The 12100-nt window shown below is 47.4% G+C and overlaps 1 protein-coding gene and 1 long non-coding RNA gene across 5 annotated transcripts in view; one reads left to right on the forward strand and one right to left on the reverse strand.

The window, feature by feature from the left end:
* Positions 1–212: 212 nt before the first annotated feature.
* Positions 213–4005, reverse strand: LOC133276362 (uncharacterized). The gene is made up of 3 exons (XR_009745845.1): positions 3228–4005; positions 1728–1789; positions 213–824 (listed from the first exon to the last, which is right to left on the reverse strand). It is a non-coding gene; the product is annotated as an uncharacterized LOC133276362 (long non-coding RNA).
* Positions 4006–8286: 4281 nt separating this feature from the next.
* Positions 8287–12100, forward strand: part of LHFPL3 (LHFPL tetraspan subfamily member 3) — a 248625-nt gene continuing 244811 nt past the window's right edge. For 2 of the 4 annotated variants that reach the window (XM_061467401.1, XM_061467399.1), the window contains exon 1: positions 8398–8915. In XM_061467401.1, the coding sequence (XP_061323385.1) occupies positions 8447–8915 (469 nt within the window). In that variant the 5' untranslated portion in view covers positions 8398–8446. Of the gene's footprint in view, positions 8916–12100 lie in introns of all 4 variants that reach the window. The other 2 variants (XM_061467398.1, XM_061467400.1) reach the window with 2 other exon arrangements.

Genomic DNA, 12100 nt, shown 5'->3' on the forward strand with positions numbered 1-12100 from the left:
CATCAAGATGAGAAATGAGTTTGGGGCCAAAGATCATTTTGGCAGTAATGAAGTAAACATTTATTCAAATGACAGCCTGAGGCTAAAAACAAGGAGACATTCCAGAGGTCTGTTAGCATCGGGAGAAAGACTGAGAGACTACAGAAAGTGTTGTTTTATTTCTCAGGGGAAAGGGAAAATATATAACAGATTACATGAGAACTGTAATTTGGTGGGGGATGTTTCTGTTTCATCATTGGTATTAAATTTGATCATATGGTTAACAACATTAGCATCATCATCAAAAGGTAAAACTACAGATGAGATAGGAGTAGGAGTAGGAATAGGAATAGGTTAAAGACTACCTAGATGCACTCACTGATCCTGAAAATTACTGAGGGAATTGTAAATGTTACAGGCAAGAGGGTGAGGCAATATCATGGTATGCATATGGGATAAGTTTTAGAATATTAGAAAGATTATAAATAGACAAATACAGTGTCTTGTGTTTAGAAAAGGATGAGGGAGGAGTCTGAACATAAGAGAATAGAACTGAAGAAGTACAGATTGGTCTGCAAAGCTGTAACTCTTAGAATATTATAGAAATAAACAATGTTTTTTATGAATACATGGAAGATAAAAGAAGGATGAGTAACGCCTGACATGGACTTATTGAGGAACAATCTTGTCAAATTTAATTTATTCTGTTTTATTACAGGATAACTCGCCTTGTAGATAAAGACAAAGGTATAGGTGCCCTATATCTTGACTCTTCCAAGGCCTTTAATGCCCTCTTACATAATATTTTCATAGCCAGATGAGGAAAGGTTGTTTAGGTGAAGCTCCTGGAAGGTGAATGCATAGGTAGGTGGCAAGGAACACTTTAAAAAAGTAGCTACTCCTAGCTCACTGATAAATCAAATGTGTGTATCTATCTTTAGCAGTTCCACAAGAGTCTGCCTTATGTTCGGTGTTAGCCACTGCTATTATTAATGGCTTGAACAATGAAATAGGTTATATGCTTATTAAATCGCCAGATTCTATTAACCTAAGTGAGCTGCAAGCACTCCGGAGACTTACGCAGTTAAGTACTTAAGCTGTGCCCAGGTTAGTATAACTTGCTTGTCATCAGGGCTGATTAATCACATTAGCATCTTGCTAATGTGACTACACTGCTTGTGGTAGCTGCAATATCCCTGAATGGCACTGCATTATGCCACAGAGATACTCTGAAAGAGAGAAATTCCATTCTTTCTCCATTTAATCTCCTTCCCCAGACCTGCTATAGGTCAAGATGGTGATTTACTAGCAGGTCACTTAGGTACATTTAAACATTTTACCATAAATCCTCCTGGAAACACAGCAGACTTAGTTGTACCATGTTGTATAATGCCAGGGTGATTGCTCACTTTGTACTAGAATATCATCTTGTGCAGCATCAAAATCTCTCTCTGCAGCTCCCAAGTTTCCTCTCCTCTATCCAAGTATTGATCACACCCTGCATGTTCAAAAGGCCTGCATAGTCCCTAATGCCTACACTAGAAGTATGGTAATTTTCCTGCTTTTCCTGAAAATATATTAGATTGCAGGAGGACTGTGAATCTAGCAGATCAATTCCAGAGGAGTTAATATCACCTACTTTTGCCTCCCTGTTGAATAGTTCTAAAATTAGAAACAATCAGAAGCTTTACACAGCATCCTAATTGGCTTGTCACTAGGGTAAAGCAACCGGCCAGATTCTGACTTACTGGAGATCAGAAGGTCCTCCTCTTGCTACATCCTCGCTGTGTTACCTTTCAGGAAGAAATATCTGGAAATAAATGTAATATATATTTAATTGAATTAGAATGTTAATCTATTTAGAGCTTCATTTTTTAACCAGTGTGAGGTATTTTCAGTCATTCTCCACTGTGAAAAAAAAATTAACTGAAAACATCATAAATCACATCCTGACTGCAGTAATATTACCTTGTTAAGGGCAACGAAGGGACTCAGGCATTGGCAGGTACAATTTTGAAAGCCTCATCAATGTTATGATTATCAGCATAGAGTCCTTATTCAAATGATTGATGTTTATGGTAGTAAAGTTGCAGCCACCTGCATGATGCCTGGGGCTCTGGAGAGAAAAACCTAAAATGCATCTTATTGGCAGGAGAGTTTACATACTTAAACTAGGCTGGTCTAGAGAAACATATATAGGTCCTTCGCCATGTGAATTCCAGTCTAGGAGACATATCTTGATTAAACTTTTATTATATGAAAAACATGTCTAGACACCAGCCTTAACTGTACAGCTATCTTTGACGATGTACAGTATATAGCCTGCAGCACACTATTTCACAGTTCCTTTTGTATTGAATCTACTGACCCTCTGGCAAACAGCTGCCACAGCAAGAGAGGCGAAATCTCCATCACTTCAGGAGGAGTCTCTGATGGTGTCTCTGAATGGCACAACACAGCAAGCCACCTGAAAGCTCTGTCTGGGCTAATTAGCAGCACTGACAAGCAGGCTATGCTACTGAGGCAGAGAGCTGCATAGTGTGCTGTTGGGAGCGAGATCACTTACTTAGAGAAGCCCTAAATGCTGCCATGCAGAAGGCTCTTCGCATTGCAAGATAGCTTAGCAGGCCCCAAGAGGCAGTACTTCTTGGTTGGCTGGGACTGGAAACTTTAGGTCCCAAGCTCCCAAGAGGCCCATTAAATGCTTCAGTTTAGCCAGTGTGTTTCAGAGCTGTTCTGCAACCCCTCCAAGTTGGAGAGGCTGAGGGAAGAAAGCTGAAGGAGGTCTTAACCGAGCTGTATGTCAGAGTGCACAAAGACTTATTCTCCACCATGGATCTTAATAGCTATGTTCCCACTTTCCCTGTACTTGCTTCATCGGATTCATCTGTGCTCCCACCTGTTTTACCCTCCAACTGCCACTGTTCCTCCCACTTCTTTGCAGGGAAGCCTATCCTGGATTATGAAGTCCAATCTGCTGTCACAAGGACTCCTGCTACTTAATCCCTTTCCCCTGCTTTTCTTTCTTTTAAAGGCCGATGGGATCTTTTCTTCCTTTCAATCTTTGCTTCCACATACATCCCAGGTACTTCTCACCTCCCTCACATCCTTTCCCCTTCACTGCAGCCATGGCTCCTTGCCTAACCACCAGTCTCCCACTGTCCCCCTCTCTGTTTACTGAAGTAGACTCTGTCACTTGCAGCCAACTGCCTTGGCTCAGGGTACATTTTGGAATATGTGACTTTTACCTGATGATTGCAGGAGTATATCGACTCCTGCAGCCTGCTTGTGATGCAGCTCCATCAGGGTCATGCTGTGCTTCCTGGCTCTGCCCTGCTTTATGGGTGCCCTACAGGACTCCTCCTCTGCTGTCACCAGTAAGAACAGGACTAAATTCAAGAGAAGTGGGGCAAATATTCTAAATTACTCACATTTTAAGGTAAGCCTAAATCAGACCATTTCTGGCTGAAACACTGACAGCAGCAGCAGTTTTTCTGAGACTGATAACAGTAATTCTAGTCATCCCTTTGCTATGCCTCTTCCACAGTTGTAAACACTGCAGAAATAGAAAGAAATGCCATTTCCCACTCCCTGGAAAGGAACATTTCACCAGTGCAGCTGGGCCCCAGGGGTCAAGAAAGCCAAAATGTGCAGAAACTATAATAAAAAAGACATCATATAAAAGTTAATGCTTTTTGATAGACAGCAAGAGCTCATCACTGGTGAGGCAGTCGGTTGCCATGGCGACAGGCTGCACACCAGGGCTGCCCGGGCTCCCCGCACTCCCACCAAAAGGTCTCTAACAGGGAATCACTCCCTTGCTCAGAAATCACTCCCCTGCTCCAGAAGAACATACCCGCGGCTGCTTGCAGCCAGCTCTTGAGACAAGGGAAAAACTGATTTGGACTGACACATGTTTAAGATGCTATCTACCAGTGCTGGCACCCGGTGAAGCTGTAATGAAGCCCGAAACATGCTTAGGTTACCTTGGTCATCTGTGAAATGGCACAAAAAATCCTACTTGGCCTTTAGCATTGTCCCAGCTTCAACTCGTACTGAGTGCAGGAAAGGGGGGAGTGGAGACTTTCTCCTTCTTCAGCTTTTATTTTGGATGCCCACGTGTCCTTGGACACCTCAAGACTACCATGACTTTGCCTTCCCACTCTTCCAGCCAGAGGACTGAGGTCTGTCCAAATTAGAGGATTTTGTTCTTTGGACATACCCATATCAGTTGCATTAAATGGTTATAATAGTTGTATGTAGCTATTTAAGTGGACTCAGAGTGAAATTACTAGCTGTTGGCAGGCATTGGGTGAATGTGATAGCCAGTGAGTGATACCCAAGAAACCCAGGAGGGAAGTCCCAGAGTGCCCATGTAGTCATTCTTCCATGCAGCTACAGACATGTTAGGCAGACCCCTCAAGCAGGCTGGGAAAAAAAGCCTCCAAGGCAGAGCTGCATTTTATGAGGGCTGGATAGGGGAAACTGCTCAGAGGGAGGGCAGGATGCAGCTGTGTGCCTGAAAGGTGTACCTCCCCCAGGTTTCCCTGTCTGTGACATGGTGCGTAAGAACATGGGTAAGCATGTTCTCATGCATTCTGTTTTTCCCCAGTTCCCTCAACTGTCACCCTAACAGGGTCCAGCCCCACCAAAAGTGATCATTCATTGCCACACACCTGTATGGCTATTTATTCATTAGTACTTAACTTCCTACTACCCCATTCCCTCCTCACAGGCATCCTTCTCTTCTGGGTAAGTCCTCTCTTTCTAGCTCTTCTCCAGCCATGCACTTACTCCTTCTCTCCACTCTCTCTTAATTTCCCACCACATGAATGCCCAGATGTGCATTTCTTGCCAGACATTGCCCATGGCCCAGCAAATGCATTCATCTGTCGTTTCTAACCCACTGTATCCAAAGGTTTTCCCAGTACAACACACAGTCCTTACCCGTAGCACTCCAAACAAAATGTTTAAGCAGTTCTCTACCACTGCAAATAACTGACTAGTTCCAAAGAGAAATGCTGTGATTAGAAACATTAACCAAATAATAAGCTTTTATTTTGTGCTTTGCATGATAATCTATATATATATAACAAATCAGCACATTTGTTGTCAGATAAAATGATCAATAGTAAGTTCCAAGCCAATTTGGGGCACAAAGTATACTTTGAAAGATTTTATAAAATCTCTTTAAACTTGCTTATTTTAGCCACACACACAAAAATGTTTTTAAAAACAGTATTATGGATGTAAAATCCAGCATGGAAGAGGATGGGCCAAAAAAAGAGCTGTCTGCCAATTGATTTACACCTGTTTTGTTCTGTGTTGTGTGCTCACATGCTAATTGGTAAACGGGATCCTGCCTTATCAGGCACCTGAGACAGCATCTGCTGTCCAGAAAGATCAGGATGATGAGAATCCTGTTTCACCTGTTGAAGAAGCCTTTGGTGAAAATCCTGCCGTAAGACCTGGATTTTTTTAGATGAGACTAGGCTGTGCCCCAGTTAATGTCCAGGGAGAAAAATAGTAGAGGTACAACAGGGTTGTTGGAGAGAAAGGATAATCTCCCGAGGATTAAGATGATGAAAGCTTTCCTGAAGAGCTGGAGACTATCCCTGTTTGTGCCACAGAATTCTTCTGTGGTGCCAGGCAAGATGCTTAAAACTTTTAATAGATGAGCAGCAACTCAGTACAGCTCCTTCTGAGGCTTCATCTACAGAACTGCTGCAACCAAAATCCATGTGAGTTCTGCTTTGAAGAATGAAGTCCCAGCTGCCTTTTAAGTGTTCTGTCCAGAATATACCCTCAATATACCTCTCATAGAGACATGGTATTTTCTAATATTATAAAGCACAAATGTAATTGTGATAAGAGCCATAAAAACACCTCCTGACCCTATCTTTGGGTATTCTCAAGAAATCTCTGGTACCAAAGAGTGAGACTAGAGGAGTCAAAGCTCTAGAGGTATGCAACGGGAATGATTCATGTGTCCCCCAAAACAGGCATCTAGTACCACTTTCTAGTGCCTCTTTGGTATCAGAGGCCAGAAAGGACATCCTAGGACAACCAAACCAGCCACTGCCTGGACACAGGCAACTGCGTCTTCTTTGCCACACACTTTTACTCAGCTTGTGAGAAGAATCCTAGTTTCTTCCTCTACTTCTGGCCTTTTGCTTTCTTGCTTCCATACTTCCCTACCCCAGACTTGACTCTCTTTCACTGGCTTCTCCTCCAATCTCACTATTTCATCCTCCTCAGCTCCCTTGGCCCATTTCTTCTGCCAAGCACATTTCTCCTCTCCTGGCTCCTTCCCAGGTCCGTATATTTTCCTCCTGCCATACTAATTCCAGGTTTCATCTTCTTTGTGTGCACATTCACAGGCACATCATCCACTAAACTGGCCACTTGCCCCAAACCCCTTCCCCACTACCTCCCTTTTTCTCTCAGAACTTCTTGCCAAGGAGGCTGGCACTTCACTCCAACATCCATCCCTATATTGTTTGTCTTGGGCAACTTCAGGCCTCCTCTTGCCTTCTAGGTCTGGATTGTATTGTCTTCACCTCCACACTCAATGGCCCCTTAGAGGACAGGAAAGACAGGCAGCAGCCCTGGGGCCCAGGTAGCCTCTGCCAGGGGAAAACAGGACGGAGCATGGAAGGGAAAGGCCATCACTCCTCTGCTGCTTGAGGCTGGAACAAGTTCAGTTGCTCTCTGAAGGCAGCGTATGAGCAGTCTGGTCACGTGCAGCAACTGCAGTAGGAGCACGGTGAGGCAGTGGAGCATACACAGGCACCTCTGTCAGTGATGGACAAAGAACACTCAGTGGTTGCAAAATCTCCAGGAATTTTAGCTGTAGTTTGCATGCTTGGACCCACCTCCCTAAGAAAGTGAGGCAAGCGTCAGTACTGGGGGCACACACTGCTCTCGCTGCCTGTGCCTTAGGAAGCCCATGCCATGTGTGCCACGCTACTGCCCTCCAAGAGAGGAGCGCTCCCGCATGCAGGGCAGTAACAGCATCACTGCACCGAGGCAGCTCCCTTGTGCTCCCACCCTTCAGCAGCTGCTTCCAAAGCTCTGACTCTGTTCCAGACATGAGTATGGGGTCCCAAAACCTGCTGTCAGGTGCTGCCCCTTCCTAGCCTCTCTGCAGTGCACTGGGGGAGGGCTGGCATGCTCTCTGCGTTGGCTGTGCCTAGTTTTTGGCAGAAATCAAGTTTGGTGAGAAATAGATGGAATTTCATTTTCGATAGTGGTTTCCACAGGAATCTTCCCTCCTCGCAGCCCCTGACGAGCACTAATGTTCAATTGAGTGCAGCCCTCTGCCGGCACCGAGCAGAGCCTGCTGCGGCCGAGGTGGCTGCTCGCTCTCCAGCACCTGCTTCTGCTCCATTCCGGGCGAGGACAACCCTGAGAGCACTGTGTATGTGCCACCGATTACCGTTGTTAACTCAGACTCAGCGCATAGGTCGGGGACTGCAAATCCAAGTGTCACTGGCATAGGAATGATTACTACCAGATGCTAATTGCTCATTAATATATGCTAATCACTGCTGCATGCCAAAACGCTCAACGCGCCGAGTGCCAGGCCAAAGTCACTGGGCTGGAGCGGAGCTGCTGTTCTCCACCAGTGCCACCTCACCCACCCTCAACAAGAGCCTCATGGTGGTCTTCTCCATGGCCGCCATCCCACCTCCCGAGGTGAGGAGCAGTCTCTGATGATTTCTGCTCCCCGGGTTTAGGACTTTACCCCCACGCGGTTTGCTTCAGCAGAGACAAGGGTCTCATGGCCCGCGGCAGGAGGCGCTGCTCGGGGGGGGGGGGGGGGGGCGCAGCGGCAGCCCCCGGCTGAGAACGGGTCGATGTTTTGTGAGGGAACAGAAAACCGCACACACAGGTTTTAAACTTCAGAATGCGCTGCCCGAACACTGCCTCCCAGAACACGCAGTACGCGCAGCACCGGGACCAGCTCCACCGCCCAGCCGCTGCCCGGGCCGGGAGCCCGCCGGCCTAGGGGCTGAGGGGAGGCCACGGCTGCAGCACCCCCCGCCGCCGCAGGCTCGCCTTTCCCGCCCTTGCCGCCCCTCGCCCCTGCCTCTCCTCAGGGACGGCGCCTCAGCCTTGCGCCCCTCACCCCTGCGTTGTTGCGCGTGGCGGCCCCGCCGCTGCCGCTGTGGCGGCTGTCGCCCAGCGCGGAGCCGCGGGCGGCGGCGGGAGGGCGGGCTGCGGGGCGGGCGGTGCGCGGTGGCCGGCAGCGCTGCGCCCCGATAGGCGGCGGCGGGCCGTGCTGGTGCGGCCGCTGCCGGTGCTAGTGCTGGCGCGGAGCCGCTGAAGCCCGGCGGAGGGGCTCGCGGGCTCTCGCACGCAGCGGCGGAGAGCTTCGCGTCGAGCGGAGCCAGCGGGGAGGAGGAGAAGGAGGAGGAGAGGAGGAGGAGGAGGAGGAAGGGGAGGGGGGATCTTCTCGGCGAGGATGCCCGGAGCGGCTGCAGGGACGGCGGCGACAGGAGCAGGCTCGTCAGGAGCGGCAGCAGCGGGGATGCTCCCAGCTCAGGAGGCGGCCAAGATCTACCACACCAACTACGTGCGGAACTCGCGGGCCATCGGCGTGCTCTGGGCCATCTTCACCATCTGCTTTGCCATCGTCAACGTGGTGTGTTTCATCCAGCCTTACTGGATCGGGGACGGCGTGGACACCCCGCAGGCGGGCTACTTCGGGCTCTTCCACTACTGCATCGGCAACGGCTTCAGCCGGGAACTCACCTGCCGGGGCAGCTTCACGGACTTCTCCAGCCTGCCCTCGGGAGCCTTCAAAGCCGCTTCCTTCTTCATCGGGCTCTCGATGATGCTCATCATCGCCTGCATCGTCTGCTTCATCCTCTTCTTCTTCTGCAACACAGCCACCGTCTACAAGATCTGTGCCTGGATGCAGCTGACCTCGGGTGAGTGGAAGCAGCGGCTCCGTGGAGGGGGGCTCGGAGCCGCTCTGCCCTGCCCTGCCCGGCACTGCCCAGGCTGGCCCCACGGGGGTACAGGCGGCGCTGGGGAAACTTGCGGCCGCCCGAGCCGGCAGGGGACAGGGAGAGCGGCGGGGCGGGGGGCGCGTTCCGGGGTGCCCCGCCGGGGCGGTGATGCTGGGGGGGAGCGAGGAGCACCATTGGCGTTGAGGAGCGGTGCCTGTCCCCGCCCCCCCACCCGCGGGGGTATCGGGCGTGGGCCAGGCTCAGGCTCAGCCCAAAGCGCCCGAGGAGCTGGGGCACCCGTAGAAATTGTCCGGTTTCGGCCTGCGAACCGACCCGTGCGCATCAAAAGGCCCCGGGGAGGGCTGGCGGGCAGCGGCAGCCCCACGTTGTCTTCCAGCGCTTGGGCTGGAGCTTAAAGGTGACGAGAAAATGGCAGTGGGGGCCGTGCGGACGCTTCGAGCAGGTGATGGTGGGTGAAGGAAACTGCCAGCCTGTTGAAGGTTAGCGCTGAGCCCAGGTTTCCACCTGGTCAAGGCAGAGCCCACTTCGGTTCAATGGGAGGGCATGGAGAGGTCTTTTGCTGGCCAACTGGAAGGGCAGGTGAGGTCACTGGAATTTACATGCATGAGTTTTGGCTGGGGTCTGTTCCCCCACTTCACAGGGACTTTTTTCATCTGCGCATTATGAGTTTAAAGAAAACAAAATTCATTTCAGTTTCTGGTTTTGACTCGAAGGTTTCCTGATTTCATTTGCCTTTCCCCATCACATCTAGTGTCTCCCTGGGGGAAGCTGATGATGAGGAAGAGGGAGAACACCAGGACATCCCTTTTTGCATTTCCAACACAGCTTTCCTTTTGAGTTAGTACAGAACTGGTGATTTGTGTGCAGCTGGGAGACAGAGGAGGAGAAAAGAATTGTCTGTAGACTTGAGATAGTAATAAAATCAGCTGTAGTGTGATAGAAAATATTAATTCTTCAATAATTTGGGAAAAAAAAAGAAGTCTAATATCAAATCATACCTTCTACTTGTCCTCATGATAAAACCCTGACATTGAGAAGTTTTGGCTTTGTAAGAGCAAGCTGTTTGGGAAACAGCAAAATGTCTCCTGAATAGTCTCACAATCACTTTTTCAGTCCCCTTAATTGACCTACATTCATTTCAGTTTCTGAGCAATAATTCTTCTGAGTTGTTTGCTGAGCAGCTTCAGTGTTCTTCAGTTTGCCACCTAGTCCATGAGGCTTACTGGAAATTTCTGGTTTGTATGAAACAGCTTTAACTGCTTTTCTCTGCGATGCTGTTTTTAAGTGTGTTACATGTATTTTCACGCTGTTTCTGTCACTTAAGTTTCTGTATGGTTTCTTTCTTTATCACTTGGGGGTTGATCTGCAGTCACCTGAGGTTCGTAGATTTTTCCCTGACTCCAGCAATAGTAGCTTTGGGCTCTTCATCTCTGCATTGGGAATCCTCTTTGGTGCTGGTGGTTACTTTGTCTGCTGAGTAACATGCATTCTGATATGGTCTTATTCATTGTACGCTGTCCTGTCACTTGGCTCCAGGCAGAATAAACTCTTCCATGTTTGCACCACTGATGTCTTCTCTGCTCCATTAAGGACTTCTGCTTTCAGCTGTCTCCTCTTCTTACGGCTCTGCTAGTTAAAAGTGACATGAATATTCACTGGTTTGGTGTATCCTCAGCCTGGTTTGTTCATGTCCAGTATACAGTGGAACAACGCAATTTCCAAATCCGTTACACCTTCCAACATCAGAGATAATGGTACTTTATTTATATGGTTCCACTGCTTCATGCCAACAGAAGTGCAAGGCAGATAAAAATGAACCAGATTCCTTTACTGCATTTCTGCATGGGTGAAGAATAATGTTTAGAAACCACTGCATGCAGCTGATATACAGGAGCCCAGCCGGTCCACACCATGCTGCACGTGTGCGGGTGTGACACTGAAGATATGTTTTCAGGCAAAATAACACAGAATTTTTATCATCTCCAAAGCTAGTAGAGGCACTGTTGATATTAAAAGTCAACAAAAGAAGTTTTACATCAGCAATGGAATCATTTTTCAGACTGCTTACCTCTAAAATTAAAATATTAGGGGAATACATGTATAGCCAAGTGATTATTGGCCACCTTTTCTGGTTTGTACATGAACGCCCTGCAAGAACTGGAGCAACACTGGTGTTGAAAGAGCCTGACTTTGTTGTTTGCTGAATGTTGTATCTTAATTCAGCATTTACCTGACTCTTCATTTATGTATTAGCCAAAAAAAAAAAAAAAAAGTTTCCTCAAAGGAAGAAAAAGCTATCAGAAAATCCATGTTGGTTTGGGTTGCATCCTTTGAAGAAGAAAGCAAAGGTGGTGGGACAGAAGGAAAACTTAGAATGTGCAGGGCAAGAGAGTTGTAACGAGTTCTGACACCTTTTCTATGAGCTATATGACCTATCTCCATTATTATTTTACTGTTCTGACCATATTAAGTAATAAGCTTAAGATGCTTATCTCACAGATAACAGTATAGTAATATCATCTACATAAGCATATAGATCTGTGTTCAGTTCTCTAAACTTGAAGTTGTAAAATAAAGAAGTATGTGAGTATAGCTTTGATTTTGCTTATTATTAGTAGTGTTAGCATTCAGTTGGATCATATAAGAATACTTCAGATTTATGTTATTTAAATCTCCTTATAAGCCAGTTTTTCGCCATGGGATCGTGCTTGGTTTGGGATTGCAAATAAAAGCTTAGGAGCTAATTTCTTTTAAAAAAGGCTTTGATCACATTCTGTCCTGCATGAGTCATTATAAATTGTCAGCATGATACAGCTCTTGTTTTGAAGAGGTGTTTTTTAAATAAGGAAATGATAAACAGTATCTCGGACACATGCGTTTTCAATCCTTGTTGCTGTCTAATCATGTCTATGACATAATTAAGCAGAAAAATCCTCAGAAAAAAAGCTATTTCCTTTGTGTATGTAAGGCCAGCATACATTTGACTCCCTTATGATTTTGCCATGGCTTAGGCTGCTTTTCTTGGTCCTTGTGCATAATGCTGTAAGGGTGCACTTGATATCTTGAGAGGTAGTGTTGGCAGTCTTGTTCTCCATCCCCTAGCCTCCCCTTCGTCAGTTCAAAATGATACATATGAACCTGAT

Source organism: Pezoporus flaviventris, unplaced genomic scaffold, assembly GCF_033815535.1.
Source record: "Pezoporus flaviventris isolate CSIRO_AGI_PZ_B2104156 unplaced genomic scaffold, CSIRO_AGI_Pfla_v1 ptg000045l, whole genome shotgun sequence".
NCBI lineage: Eukaryota > Metazoa > Chordata > Aves > Psittaciformes > Psittacidae > Pezoporus > Pezoporus flaviventris.